This window comes from Taurulus bubalis (genome assembly GCF_910589615.1).
Source record: "Taurulus bubalis genome assembly, chromosome: 17".
Lineage (NCBI taxonomy): Eukaryota > Metazoa > Chordata > Actinopteri > Perciformes > Cottidae > Taurulus > Taurulus bubalis.
Genome location: NC_136605.1, coordinates 3,746,128 through 3,762,637, shown reverse-complemented (window position 1 = coordinate 3,762,637; position 16,510 = coordinate 3,746,128). Strand labels below are relative to the sequence as shown.

The window sequence follows — 16,510 nt, the reverse complement described above, 5'->3', positions numbered from 1 at the left end:
CAAGTTGTTAGTTATTGATTTCAGAAGGAAGAAAAGGGTCTACCTGGACAAGCAAATTAAACTGTAAAAAGAAACACTGATTCACGAAGGCTCAGTCAAGGCCATTCTTCTTGAGGAAGCTGAGATGATTTGATATCTGCAAAAAGCTTCTTGCTTTGTTTTTTCAATCAGGGAATCTTAGCTCGTGACTCGATTTCCTTGTAGAGAAGAGAACAAGGTCAAAGTTAAGTAGGGCTCTGTGTTTTTATTGCTTGAAATCCTCTGTCCTCATTAGTTTTGCATGAAATGAGTTCACCTTGGCACAGGTGTGTGTAATAATGCCTCCTGAAAGGGAGTGTGCATGAACTGGTCATTTCTTTTAATAATGTGTTAAGAACATGTTTATTGTTGTTTTTTGTCATTTTATTTAACACTTCAATCTACCAGATACACCTGTCAGCAACACACATTTGAATGTTTAATTCAAACACGCCCCTCACATTCAAATACCTCCACCCTAAGCACCAGACTAAACCATGTATTTGAGAATCAAATGTATTTTTTCTCCCTCACCTTCTTCCTCGACATAATCGGTTTCGAAGGGAAAACATGCAATCTCTTTTCGCTCCACTCTTTAGTGGGCAACTTGAATTTGTAAGGTGGTGAATCCCGGCCTATCCCAGATTGATGCTTTTAGCATTAAAGTTGGCGAAGATACCTGGGAATCTGCATCAAAGGCGACCAGACATATTCATCACACATGTCCATCCTGGTCAAATATTTGTCAATGCACATACATTTTTTTTACTACTGTATATAATTGAAAAACAAACAAAACAAAAAGCAGTAGCTTCAAGCTATGATGCTCTACGAGCCGCTCTAGCATCGTCTTCATAGATTTCCGTGGTGTCATTATACACTTGCTGTTTTAAAGCTTATGCAGCAGAATTAAACAGTTTTGCTTCAGAAGGTTCCTAACTGAGTGAAGAGACCCGGAAGTATAAAGTGGCAGCCATGATACATGCTTGTTGAATTCTCCAAATGCTCAGGAAAGGTGCTTATAATATTTTCATACATATGTTCATAAATACAGGGGAATTCATATTGATACATTTTAGTGGACAGAAACCAACCATTTAATTTAATTGTATTCATATTTATTTGATTTCAAACATAACAAGAATAAGCAATTAAATGAACAGGAAATATAACAAACTGTCCATAATTTGATGTCTCCTAAATATATACTACATATCAGCAAAGGAGTAGGACAAAATATACACATATGCACTTTTTCCATAAATCAAACAAATAACAAGATATTTATCATCTCATCTTTTGAGGAGACTTTATTCCTTATTTTTCCATTTAAACTCCAACCATGGTAATGATGTTATTATTATTTAAGATGAGATACCCCTCAGATCAGAGAGCTGATTGGTTCTTAGTTTTGACACAAAAAAAACACATTTTGGTGAAAATCCTATTTTTCTGTGTAACTAATACTTTACCCTAGATTGTTGCATATTACATGGATGCTACATGTAGTGCACTTATGAAAACGAGCATCAAAATGTTTTGCAAGGCCGGCAAAAAAAGAACAAAGAGTAGCAGACAAATGGTAAATGGACCCGTACTTGTACAGCGCTTTTCTAGTCTTCCGACCACTCGAAGCGCTTTAACACTACATGACATCATTCACTCACTGATGGGAGGAGCTACCATGCAAGGTGCCTCATCAGATTATCAACCATTCATACACCGTAGGCGCAGCTACGGGAGACATTTAGGGTGAAGCGTCTTACGAAAATGCACATACATGTATAACAAGCTCGTCACTGGCGTGCCGGTGCCTATCTCTGGACCAGTGACGAGCTTGTTATACATGTATGTGCATTTTTTTATATATGTTTATTGATCAAACCTCAGAAAAAAGTGATGCAAGCTGTGATTGTAGTTTACAGGGTTTGGCTTTTTTCACCTTGAGAGGTTTTACCAGCAGCACCAATGTCCAATGTTTAACAATACAATTGTTTCTTTTTGGTCCAATTCAACTGAATTATCTTTTTTTAAACGTGAGTGTTATATTGCTCAGTCAGTGCTCAGTCCTCTCTCATGTGTGTCTACAGCTGCAGGGCTGCACCTCTCAGGCTGAAGAAGGCAGAGGGAGCATCAAGATGCCAAACAGGTAAGTTGATGTGTAAAATGTTTGCTGTGAGCACACTACAGATGTTATTTACATCTTAGTGTCTGAGTAACACTTCTCAGTGTAGTGACAAATAGTAACTCTTACCAGAGTTGAATTGACCCTGAAGTGTTAACACTGTGTTCAGTGTAACTTTAACACTGTAAATAGGGACCATATGTTCACTGGCTTAGTGTTAACATTGACTCTTTAAGTGTTGCATTAGCACTGTCAACTTGACTGTGAACGCACACAGGAACAAGATATCAGTGTTACTGTTAATGAACTCTACAAAACAAAAAAGGAAAAACTCCAATAGTTCATGTACAAAGCACTTTGAGCAGGGGTGACACAGTTCCTTTCTATGTGTTGTTTATCTCAGTGCTAGCTGACATTCAACCAGATGTATGCTATTTGTTGTTTGCTTTCAGTCTTCATCTTAAACAGTGAGAGCAATAAACATGAACAACACTTGTTTATTTATATTCTCATTTATTATAATTGTTTACCTGTCATACAGTGTAAGGCAAATAAAAAACAATATTTGAGAAATCAGAGTTTAACATTTACCAGCTACTTTAACCCATTTTTTTAACCTCAAGTCATAATTAAAAATGTTCATAGAAATGTGAAAAGGAAAGGGTGTGCTTTGCAGTAAGTGCCCATGAGATGACAAATGTAACAACAACTTTCTCTTTAATAAAACCTCTGATATTTTCAGTAACATACTACCACCAATTGGTCTTTCTTCACTGGAGGCTGAAACAGTGGCATGTTGCAGATTAAGTATTTACACTTATATTTCTTAATTTTCATCATATTTTGTTTGAAGTGTTATGTTGTCAAGCTTATCATGTCCACTGTGTCATAGTGAAATATCAATTAATATAAAAAACTTTCAGAAATTCGAAATCTATTTGTTAAACCGTCACCTTTACTAACTGAATCATGTTATTAACTGAAGGTCCACCATGTACATGCTCATTAAATGCTAACATTAGCCAACAATGCCAACTCTGTCATGCTCTAGCCTTCTAGCAAGCCTTCCATTGCAGGGTGGACATTATCGCATACTTTCATTTTTATTCAAATGCTTTTCCCATCAAATAAAATGTATTGTTGAGAAAGAGACTAAATATCTTTGTCCACGACAGCATGATTGATATGGGTATGTGAATGTGTTTGACCATATTCTTGATTTGTGATTAGTAGGATGGTATTTCTATAGGGCCTTCATTGTTTTTCATGTCCGTAGTGAGCCACTGTTGAATAGAAGTGCTCCCGGATCATTGGCGGATGTTGTAGATTTCAGAAAGGTTTAAGGTGTGCCATGTCTTTGTTGATACAACAGGGTAAATGTGAGCTCTTTCAAAGCCGTTAAAGTCGGTGGATAAACAAATGGAGTAAGCGCCCATGTTGTCGATGAGAAGCCAGTCTCCCACATTCAACTCAGGGATCCAGCAGCTGTCGGTTACTTTGTCAATGCTGTCGCAGGTTGGACCCCAGAGAACAGACCGGAATCTCTGCTCACTGCTCTCAACAACCTGTGAACAACACAAACATTGAAATATGAAATCCACGTCACGCTGGTCATCTGTTCCTTTAAATCTCATGTCTGACACCTCGTTTTGCAGTCTTCTCAGGTCAGGTTGGGGAGTGACAGCCTTCAGAATGTTATTCGACCAAAGACTGGATTTAAGAAGTGGAACAATTTCACACCTCAAAATGTATGTCCAACGCCAGTGCTAATGCATGCAATGAGATAGTGTCCTCTTTAGGAGGACAATAACCATGTGGAGGTCACAGTCTGACTGCGTTATGTCACCGACCTACAATTAACATTCGTCTTTCTATCAACCAAAACCACGATCTTTCCCTCGCCATTACAAAGTGTGTTCCTTGCCTAACGCAATCCTTAACCACAGAATATATATCCAACCACAATCTTCAGCTTGTACTCTTCGGTAGTCGCCATGCTCAGATACTGTGGAACGCAAGGATTTTTAAATCATTGGCATTGGACATAAAAATCCTATACTACTGTTTAGAAAAATCGTCCAATATTGATGTTTTTATTTCATGATGGAGTTGATATTTACCCTGGCAAGGTATGGTTCAATATTGGTGTGGGCAGCATCATTGATGAGGCAACTCAGGGAACCATACAATCCATCATTAAGGTAGTACATCATTGTTCTGTCAGGGCTGCTGTCCTCACCATCTGAAAAAAAAACAACAAAAAAAACACGCAAAGTAATCAAAGGTATTAAAATGGCAACTCTGAAAATAATAGGAAAATTACAATACAAAATGGTGCTTTCTAATCGGTCCCTCCACCACATGCAACCAGGTATCTGTGGGTCTGCACAACATTAGTCTTCATAAAGTCATTGTGCTCACTCAAAGGCTCAGCATGGAGGTTTCCTGAAGATGCTTCTTGTTGTAGTGGTGCATTGCCATTTGGAGCCATCAGACTCACCTGGTAGTTGTCACCTACACATCACAGTTTGTTTCATTAAATCAAGATGTATTTAAATACAATCACACATTCTATAACTATGTTTTAATACAGAATACTCAACATTCAAAAGTGATATCTATACACTACCGCTATGTTCGTCCATATCATCTGCGATTACTCTTTTGGCAAAGACGTTGGCTGCAAGTGTGAAGGCTGAATCCACGTAGTAGCGTCCTGGTTCTGCAATGATCTGCACCCCACTGTCAGGCGGGAAGAATTCCTCCAGTGCTCCATTAATGACTTCTGAAAACTATAAGAAAACCACGTTGGGTTAATAGTACATTTCACAGGAATTACACCTCTATTAATATTCCAGACATTACGCTGACACTAAAGTACAAGGTGACCGACAGAAACCATTATCACTGGCATTACAGGGAACACAGGTAAGGTTTCTGCATGTGTTTCTATGAAGTAGGAGCCATGTAATTGAAGGCAAAACAGACACGTATTGAGAAAATAGCGGAATATTTTCTTTCCTTTACCTCTTCAAATTCGACTAGACAGTCCTCTATCCCAGAGAACCCTCCACCAATATCCAAGAGACTCATCTGGAGGCCCAACAATTTCTGAAAAACACATCAGTACCACTGTCTTATAAGGCACCTTTTTAAAAGATGTTATGAGTTTGCAACCACGTTCTATTGCTATGAGGATGCCTTGCCCCCATGTCAAAGACACGACGGGCGTCTGCGATGGCCAGCTTGAACGCAGAACTTTGAGTGCACCCGCTGCCTACATGAAAGCTGACCCCAATGACCTCCAAGCCCAGCTCTCCAGCACGGCAAAGCAGCTGAGCAGCTGACTCCAGTCTGGCGCCAAACTTTAAACTCAGTCTTATCTTGGATGCAGAGTCATCCACTGCAATGCGGAGAACCAATCTGAAAAAGTGATTCAAAAGTATTCGTCGGTAAACTAACAACAATCTACACTAAACATAGAAGCAACAAATATCAGTAGTGTTCACTCACCTGGCTTTGGCGTGGCAACGAGATATTTTTAGGAGTTCATCCTCGCAATCAAAAGTCATCGTGTCGACTCCATGAGTACAGGCATATTTGATGTGCGACAGTGGTTTGGTTGTGTGTGCGTAAATGATTTTATCAGGTGTCACTCCGAGGGACAGCACCAGCTGGATCTCCACCTGTGTTCAACCAAAGCGCGTTTCAAATGAGGAAACTGCTTCTCCACAATGAAGAAAAGGCTGAGCTGGATTCTCTTTGAAATACTTCACCGTACCTTGCTAGCACAGTCGAAACCTGTGTCCAGAGCACTCATCATCCTCAAAACTGCTGCTTCGTTGTTGCACTTCACTGCATAGAAAGGCTTGACTCGAGGTAAGTTAGTACGCCACCTGAGGTGCTTTTCAAAAATACCATCCAGACTCACCACATAGAATGGCTCGTCATTGTCCTGAACGAAGAGAGCAGAGTTAGCTAATTTTCTTTTGACAATGGCACACAAGAAACATCAACTATCACACAATACAGGGACACAATTACACAGAGACTCAGTGAAGAAAACTAAAGTGACATGATGTCTCTGATACTCACCGCTGAACCAAGCTCTTTTATTTTAATGTCTATGAAGTCTCTGATGGTCCTTCCATTGTCTAAAATGTCAATGTCACAGTTCTTGGGGAACCAAACCTGCTCAACCGATCCCTTCGTAGTTACTGGTGCTGGGATGACTAGCAGGAAAAGACAAAAGAATGAAATGAATAAACACATGTTGTTAAATATAAGGCTGGATCACAATAGAAGAATCAGCTTTTTCTTTGTTTTTAGCTTAGTCTACATTATGCCATGCTGATACAGGAGTCAAAAGCCAAAACGATATTAATATCACAGATTATATTAAATGTCTTACCATGTCCCATATGCTCCTCCATATGTTGCAACTTGGATTGTTCACTCCAAATTCGAAAATACTTATTCTTCCTCTTTGATAGCGCTTATAGTTAGGACTGGCTCAGGTTTGCCTGGGTCCAGCCCCTATATCCTACATCCTCCTTTCTTCCTGCGTCACTCGTCTGTTCCCACTGCCAAGGACAGGTGACAAGAGGAATCTAAACAAGAGATAACCATACAGCATCGCCGTGGAGACCTAATGGGAAGGAAGCCAAAGGAGAGCCAAGAGGAGGAGTCTCCACCCTCATCATCAAGGATTGATCCCCCTCTCGGAGAAGACGAGTCTTTACTTCCCTCACCAGCACCTACTTCCACCCCCCACACTTCATCCAGGTCCCTCTCCTCTCTACGCTCTCCCTCCTCCCCATCCTCCCCCCTCATGGAGTTCACTGACCGCATGAACGAGATGGTCATTGCTGGAACCAAATTCACTCCCCTCCGCACTCCCACTTCCCGTGCTGAAACCCCTCCAGCTAGACCTCCGTCACTGGTTCTAAGTGCTTTGATGCAAACACCGAAGTTAAAGCGCCGTGCCCCTCCCCCGCCTCCACAACATCTCCACCACCTTCCTCTATCTCCACTACCTGATAAAGACATTGGTTGATATCTTTTGGGTCCGGACTACAAGGTTAATGACACCACTGATTATCTCCAGGAACAGTCGGGCCCTGAATGAAGTTAGCCTTCTTAATTCCTGTCTTCTTAATTACTTGGTTAGACCAAGATAACAGTGCAGCTGTTCTTATTGAAGCAACACCTCCCAACTTCAGTTTCATGAGTGAAACAAGAGCGCATAAGAAAGGAGGTGGAGTTGCTATTTTATATAATGAGTCTCTTCAATGCAAGCAGATGTCTTTTGGTCATATTACTTCCTTTGAATATGTGGCTCTCAATTCCACGCAAGTTTTATTCCTCAACATTTACAGACCACCTAAATACTGTGCAACCTTCTTTGATGAGTTTACTGAACTGCTGTCTATAATCTGTATTGATTTTGATTGTGTTGTCATTGTTGGTGATTTTAATATCCATGTTGATAATCCCCAGGACAGAGGGTCTATAGAGCTAAGTGGTGTCCTTGATAACTATGATCTGACTCTAGACCTAATCATCACCAAAGGTCTGGACATTTCCAAGGTTGCTGTGACGGATGTTGCACTCTCTGATCATTCCTGTGTTTTCTTTGAGAGAGCAATCTCCCTGCACACAAATGACCAAACCAAGGTTGTGACAAAGCGTTACATCACTGAAAACACCAGTGAACTATTTATTCAGAAGTTCTGCTCCACACCAGGCCTCTCTTGCATCTCAGTCAATGAGCTTGTGGATGGCTTCAATTCTAAAGTTAAAAATGTTATTGATGCCATTGCACCCACTAAGGTGAAGGTTGTCTCGGGTAAGAAAAGATCCCCTTGGAGAAATGCCACGCTGGTCAGAATAGAGAAAAGAGAGTGTCGGAAAGCTGAACGCAGGTGGCGAAAAACTAATCTCCAGGTTCACTGTGGTATCTATAAAGAGAGACTTCACAATTATAATTTGGAACTTAGAAATGCAAGACAGGCCTTCTTCTCTGACATCATAACCAAAAACAAAAACAATACACGCGCCTTATTTGCTACCGTGGACAGGCAAACAAACCCTCCGGTGTCGGTAACGGCTACGCTCCAATCCACCTGGGCATGTAATCAATTTGCCTCCTATTTTGCTGATAGAATTCAGAAAATTAGACAAGCAGTCGGTGGCTCCACACCAACCACAGGATATGTGTTGTCCCCATCTTTAAATAGCATCCATTCAAATATCATGACACAATTTCACTCAATTAACCAAAGAAGCCTAGAAGACATTATACAACATCTGAACACATCCTCCTGCTGCTTGGATATTCTACCAACACACCTTTTCAAAAGTATTTCACACTGCATGACCGCTGATCTTTTACAAATTGTAAACACATCCCTTCTCTCAGGTGTCTTCCCACAATCCCTAAAAACTGCAGTTATTAAACCACTTCTAAAGAAGGCTGGTTTAGACCCTGAAATATTGAAAAACTATAGACCAATATCAAACCTCCCATTCTTAAGTAAAATAATGGAAAAAGCGGTTTTTCAACAGCTGAACAACTTCTTGGCCGAAAATAACTGTTTCGATGTCTTCCAGTCCGGCTTTCGTCAGCACCACCAGGGCCGGCTCTAGCCCTTTGGTTGCCCTAGGCGAGATTGAGTTTTGCACCCCCCCGCCACAGACACACACAATACTGTACATCACTGAAGAGACATATATTTACTTAACTGCTTTACTTTGCATAGCAGTTTTTCACCCACTTGTAATTCTACTATTCTACATTGCAGTTCAACAATAAATGGCGCATGGACAACAAACACCAGAATAGTTTCAGAACATTTTATTTTTTATCATTTTAAATAAACTGTGCAAAACACTTTTTTTTCAAATATGTATATTGAAAAAACCTCAAAACATGATACAAGCTGTATAGGGAATGACTATGGTTAACAAGGTTTGACAGGTTTTTTCCCCTTACACTCCCTTACACCCCCCCCCCCCCCCCCCCCCCCCTGCAGGCGGCAGTGTAGTTTCACTGGTGTATTCAAGCAAATTGTATAGCCAGACAAGCGGTGTTTAATATAATAAGTGAAATGATCATGAATGTGGTTGAACTTCTTTAAGAAAACAAGCTATTGTATTTAATACATGCTAACATGTTTCTATTGTACTTTAAAGTATGGATGTGGCTTGAATAAATACTATTAAATAGACTCACCTGATGCAGGCTGTGTGTTCCTGGCCTGTGTGTTCCTAATAATAATAATAATAATAGCTAGGATTTATATAGCGCCTTTCATGAAACCCAAGGACGCTTAACAAAGACATAAATAAACATAACAAATGCAACAGTAGCTAGAGGACATAGGCTTTGGTGAAGAGGTGAGTTTTGAGGAGTTTTTTGAAGGTGTCCAGAGATGGTGTGTTGCGGAGCTCTATGGGGAGAGAGTTCCAAAGTGTGGGGGCTGTCACACTGAAGGCTCTGTCCCCAAAAGTTCACATTTTTGTGTGAGGGATGGAGAGCTGACCCGTGCCTGAGGATCGAAGGTTCCGGGACTGTGTGTAAGGGTGGAGGAGGTTAGATAGATACTGAGGAGCCAGGGCATTGAGGGATTTGTAGGTGAGGAGGAGGATCTTGTAGGTGATGCGGGACTTGACCGGAAGCCAGTGGAGGTGGATGAGGGTGGGGGTGATGTGCTGGCCTGTGTGTTCCTGGCCTGTGTGTTCCTGGCCTGTGTGTTCCTGGCCACTACCACTATCCCCAAAATGGTTACTGTGTGTATGCACCTGCTAGTTGTGAATTCACTAAACAGAACTTATGCCATTTATAATGAATGTAGACAGCAACTGTACTGTGCATACGTTATCCAGATACTGGTCTTTTGACATGTACATCCATGTAGGTTATCAGTGAAGTTACGTTTGCTAGTAATAGCCTACATAGCAAATTAGCAAAGTAACAGTTGCTAGCTAGCTATAGCTAGCCAAAGTGACAGCAATGAAACGTCCAATATTAGGTGATGCACAATAATTAATGTATTTCGTTTGACACCTTGATGGCTGAGTTTAGAAGACTTACCTCATCTATTTCTTTTCCTCTTCTTCCTTTTGTCGTCCCTGTTCTCCAGATGGTTTAGACCGCTTCATTTTTTCAAATGTCACGGGCCAGTCAAAGTGGCCGCGCAATAGATTTATTTTTCAGATCGCGCACATTTTTCAGACCGCACAAACTTTTTTTTTGGAGTGAGCCATCTTTACAATAGAAGATCTTTGATGTGACGTGTTGAGTCTTGGCCAATCAGCGTCCCGTTTTCTCGACAAAAAAATTCTGATTTTTGGCCGAGTTGTTGTCATCTCTGTAATAGAACATCTTAGATGTGACGTGTCTTGGCCAATGAGCGTTAAGATGTTTGCAGCGCCCGTTTCTCAATATGCGTGTCTCTCCTCGGTACTTGATGAGAAAACTCACAGCTGAATCGTCCCTGCTCGGGGGAGACAGCGCCGCCCCCCACCCCACGGTCGCGTGGTGAGGGCGCCCCCAACCCATTTGTCGCCCTAGGCAGTCGCCTAGTTCGCCTATAGCAATCGCCTGCCCTGCCATGAGGTCTCCGCCTCTAAACCCCCCAACGAAGGAACCCGGACTAGTTGAGTTTGTTTCGAGAGACATGATCTTCCTCCGTTCCCACCAAACACATTTACATTTACATTCCCTTTGTCCTCACAGTCACCACCCTATCTGTTTCCCTCCCTCCCTTCATATACAAATTGGGGGAGATCAAACAACCCTTTGATCCCAGTACCTCGGCTTCTGCTCTCCATTTGGCTCTGAGGGTCCTTTAAGGTTCAATTTAGACCTCACAAGATTACAATACTATATTTTACCATTACAATGTGTACCCCCAAACCTGGATTCTTACCAGAACGCAGTACGTCACTTCTGGAACGGGGGAGGGTGTTGGAGGGCCGGCAACCCGAATCACCTGGCCCACTTCCATCAATGGACACTCCCCCCCGGAAGTGCGCCCAGCTGTTAAGCAGCTGATCCACTAAAAATTCACGGCTGCCACTGGTTCCCATATAATGTAAAATAGACCATAACGCAGCGTATGCCTTATGGTGGCCAACCTTGTAATTGACAGGTCACTTCCGTTCACTTGTTAAAAAAAATGAAGACGGCAACAGCCAAAGTCCAAAACGGTGATGGCCAAAATGCCTAACTGGCCTTCAAACTGTCGTCCACAAACCAAAAAGGTGATGTTATGATAACGACGTCCACTTCTTTTATACAGTCCATGCCTCACCTCCTCCTCATCCCCGTCCAACCTCGTATGTCTGAATGACACTGCCTGTTTTTTGTTTCATCATTGCTCCAGTGCTCTATACATCTCGTCATTGTTATCATAATTAGGGCCCGAGTCGAGGACCTATTGTTATTCAAATGTTTATTTATTATTCTTCACCAATGCGCAGGGAAAAGAGGTGCTTGGGATAAACCTACATTCTTCAAAATTTGCACACCCATCCGACTCGGCGAAAATTTTAATATAATTTGGGTGTCGGCCAAAAGTCTGAGAAAATGTCTCTATAGCGCCCCCTTTAGTTGTGAAAGCCCACCCTTTTTACGAACTTTGACCGATTGCCTTGAAATTTCGCACACATGTCCGGGTGGGACTGCTCTACAAAAAAGTAATCCGTGAAATTAAAATGTGCCTAATTAGATTTTCGGGACTGCTCTACAAAAAAGCAATCTGTGAAATTAAAATGCGCCTAATTAGATTTTCCGCCATTTTGAATTTGGTAAAAAATACATTCTTGTCATCTCTTCCTAAACGCTGGGTCCATTTCTTACGAAATTTTCTGTGGATCATCATTGGTTCAATGTGATCAAACGATATTTTCAACTTTGTTGATGTCTCATTGCGTTTAGAAGTTATTAACCAATTAACCTCTTAGGGGCGTGGCTCAATGTCAATACACATAACTTCCAAATTACTTGGCCTATCTTCACAAACTTTGTAGCATATGTCAACATCGTGTCCCTTAACGTACTCAAATTGTTTCATAATATTCAGACACTAGAGGGCGCTGCAGTGAACCGCTCAATTTTGGCATTTTCCTTGTTTTCAGGCGTTGTATTCTGACGAACTCCTCCTAGAGATTACACACGATTGATTTCAGATTCGGGCAATATGATGTTGAGGCCTTTGCAGGGAAAAGTTATCAAAGGATTTTCAAAATATCGAACTATGTGAGCGCAGAGCAGCGCCAAAGAGACACCATTTTCCATGAAAATGGAAGTTGTTTTAACTCGGCCGTACATGATGGAATCTACTCCATATTTCTCATATGCCATGACCTCTTGACCCTGAAGACATCCATATGATCATTTTTAATCCTAGTCATAGCGCCACCTAAAGGCAACAGGAAGTTACATGTTTTCTACTTGTACATCGTGCTCCTCACAGATTATTCAGATCCTTCTTTAAAATGCGTCGGAAGTGTTGAGGATATCCATCTTATTAAAGCATTCATTTTGTACAACATTGCTAGAAACATCTATTGTACTCAGTCAAGCTAGGAGGCCGGGTTATTTGAGGTCTATTCATACAACAAGCCATGAGGCCAGGTTATTTGAAGTGAAAACAACAAGTTAGCTCAAAGAGTGAGAAAACTACAATTGTAGAAGTAAGCGCACAGGAGTCAACTCAAGGTTATTTACCCAAATCATTAGACCTAGAAATGAAGGAAAGCCAGGTGCAGAAGCTTCGCTCGACAGTTTTATATAAGATACAGTTTTGCTAGAATTAATAATTTAACTTCGCTTGACAGTTTAGATGAGCTACAGTTTGGTAGAATAATACTTCTACCTCGCTTGACGGTTTTAATGAGATACAGTTTGTTAGATTAGGAACTTGGCCTCCCTAGGCAGTTCAGACGAGATACAGTTAGCATGCACACACTAATGCTTCGCTGAATGCTTCGCTGACAAGAAAGTCAGCGCACACACAATAATGCTTCACCGCCATCGTTACATTTTACGCACACACATTCACGCTTGGCTGACAACATGCACACACACTGATATTTGTGGCCTTGGAGGATTCGTGAGCCAAGAGGGGCATATCCAACCCTGTGCTCCACCAAGGAGATCTCAAAGTCTAAACCAGGAGACTCTCCCATCTTAGTCCTGTCGAATCACAAATGCTCTTAAAGACTATATAGCGCTTTGAACTCTCCTAAAGAGTCAGTCTGTCGAGGAATAGAGCGAGCTGCCCTTCCTACAGACCCGTGATCACGTATTATCTGCTTGTGTGATACTCTGTTGAATAAACCTGATTGAAGTTTAACTTTAACCTCCTGAGGTCCAGTGGTCTTTTCCTGCACTTTTGGTCGTTGGACAACGACACATTGGTGACCCCGACGTGATAAAAATCGCCAAAATCGAGGACGAGGAGGACCGGTTCCACGGGGGTGCGGTTGCACGCCGGACCGGCGTCTTTAACCATCCATTCCATTGGTCAAACAGCTGTACAACTAAAAAGGTAAGCAGAAACCTATTTAACTAAATTCTGCATATTCTAGTCAAATACTAAATTAAAGACCAAAGTGAATGTGTGGATAAAGGTGTTCATAAATTTTAAGAAAAGCGAGTTCAAGTATCTCGAGGTCTTGTTCACGAGTGAGGGTAAGGTGGAGCGGGAGATCGACAGGCGGATCGGTGCGGCTGCAGCAGTAAAACAGGCGCTGTACCGGTCCGTCTTGGTGAAGAGGGAGCTGAGTCGGAAGGCGAAGCTCTTCCTTTACTGGTCGGCCTACGTTCCAACCCTCACCTATGGTCACGAACTCTGGGTCGTGACCGAAAGAACGAGATCTCGGATACAAGCGGCCGAAATGAGCTTCCTCCGTAGGGTGGCCGGGCTCAGCCTTAGAGATAGGGTAAGGAGCTCGGACATCAGGGGGGAGCTTGGAGTCGAGTCGCTTCTCCTTCGTGTCGAAAGAAGTCAGCTGAGGTGGTTCGGGCATCTAGTCAGGATGCCTCCAGGACGCCTCCCATTAGAGGTTTTCCAGGCACGTCCAACTGGTAGGAGACCCCGGGGAAGGAAACGCTGGAGGGATTATGTCTCCCGGCTGGCCTTGGAACGCCTCGGGATCCCCCAGAATGAGCTGGAAAGTGTTGCGGGTGAGAGGGAAGCCTGGGTCGGCCTGCTGAACCTGCTGCCACAAAATATACAAATCTGAGGATCTGTTTTTATAGCTGTTTGAATATTGGGGAGTTGAGCTGGGCCCCGTACCGTAACACCTTGAATTGAGGTGCATTTAGAATTGCAACTGAGGCTCACTCGGCGGATGTGGGCTCACTTGACCGCAGTCTCCCGGGACACTTTTTTTTCCCTTCTTCCCTAGTCCACACCTGATGTGGACACACGTCATTGAAGGCCTTGGTCTAAAACCCGCCACTGAGATATACACATATATATGTATATATTTATACATATATATATATATATATATATATATATATATATATTTATACATATATATATACATATACATATATATATATATATATATATATATATATATATATATATATATATATATATATGCATGCATAATTTACCTCATTTGGCCATATACCTCACCTGACTCACCCTGACTATATTTTTCTGTTTGTGGCCCTCGGTGAAAAAAGCTTTGACACCTTTGATATATATGTGTGTATGTATATATATATATATATATATATATATACATATATATATATATATATATATATATATATATATATATATATATATATATTTATACATATATATATACATATACATATATATATATATATATATATATATATATATATATATATATATATATATATGCATGCATAATTTACCTCATTTGGCCATATACCTCACCTGACTCACCCTGACTATATTTTTCTGTTTGTGGCCCTCGGTGAAAAAAGCTTTGACACCTTTGATATATATGTGTGTATGTATATATATATATATATATATATATATATATACATATATATATATATATATATATATATATATATACATCAGTGGCGGTGCGTCAATAGAGGGCGCTAGGGTGCCGCCCCTCCTAAAATTTTGCGATTAAAAAAAGAAAAAAAATAAGTAACATATACTGTCAAAAAACATTATATACCAAATAATTTAAATACGAAATAGACCGTGTTGACGCGCTAAATGTGTGTGGGAGACCGTAAGCCCCTGTCAACAACCACTTAAAACCAGTTAAATGTGACCAAATATAATACATCACCGTTCATCATCACTGAGAAAAGCCCCTCAATCAGCAGATGCCTGTGTTTAGAGTGTGTGTGAGTTAGCTCCAGGCTAGCGCATCAAGGTGGCTCCTGGCCTTGTGTCTGTTGATGAGCCATCAAGACACACAAAACATAGTTTTTTGTCAACTCTGATTGTTGGCTTTTGTCTGTTGTATGAAGCCTGTTTGTAGTAGATATTTCCCCACTTATCTGTCTGTCTCTCTATATATTTATCTGTAGGTTGGTGACACCATACTTGGACACACCAGGGAACGCTTTGCCTTCAAAGACCACCTCACCAGTACCACCTTACTGCAGGGCCCCCAGTTTAAATGTCTTTACAAGTAGTGGGGCCTACTCTGTCAAACACCCAATGTAAAATGTGATGTCTCTCTTTCTGAATCTATTCTGCTCTAAACCTCTATTATGTGAGGGTGTGGGCACCTCTTTTATTCTGTAAACCTCTGAAACCCAACCCAATGTTTCTTAAACCATTCTGCTCTGAACCTCTCGTGCCCAAAGTTACAATTTGTTGATAGTTGTTATTGGACAATGTTGAGTACTGTGTTGTCTTGAAATAAAGCTTTGTTTTTTAGAATATTCTACTCAACTTTTCTTTTCTTCTCATTGTGGAGTGCTATTTAAACTGCGCCGCCCAACTGCGCCCCCCCCCAAAAAAAAATCACCAGCCACCACTGATATATATATACTGAGATATATACTGAGATATATATATATATATATATATATATATATATATATACAGGTAAAAGCCAGTAAATTAGAATATTTTGAAAAACTTGATTTATTTCAGTAATTGCATTCAAAAGGTGTAACTTGTACATTATATTTATTCATTGCACACAGACTGATGCATTCAAATGTTTATTTCATTTAATTTTGATGATTTGAAGTGGCAACAAATGAAAATCCAAAATTCCGTGTGTCACAAAATTAGAATATTACTTAAGGCTGATACAAAAAAGGGATTTTTAGAAATGTTGGCCAACTGAAAAGTATGAAAATGAAAAATATGAGCATGTACAATACTCAAT

General features: G+C 40.9%; 1 protein-coding gene across 1 annotated transcript; it reads right to left on the bottom strand.

Annotated features, from left to right (window-relative positions):
* Positions 1-3,450: 3,450 nt before the first annotated feature.
* LOC306750108 (ornithine decarboxylase-like) lies at positions 3,451-6,576 on the bottom strand (the record flags this gene model as incomplete). Its single annotated transcript, XM_079233502.1, has 9 exons — positions 3,451-3,708; positions 4,264-4,385; positions 4,773-4,935; positions 5,171-5,254; positions 5,350-5,566; positions 5,657-5,829; positions 5,925-6,098; positions 6,239-6,375; positions 6,555-6,576. 9 exons carry the CDS (start codon positions 6,574-6,576, stop codon positions 3,451-3,453), a joined length of 1,350 nt encoding a protein of 449 aa, XP_079089628.1.
* Positions 6,577-16,510: the final 9,934 nt, after the last annotated feature.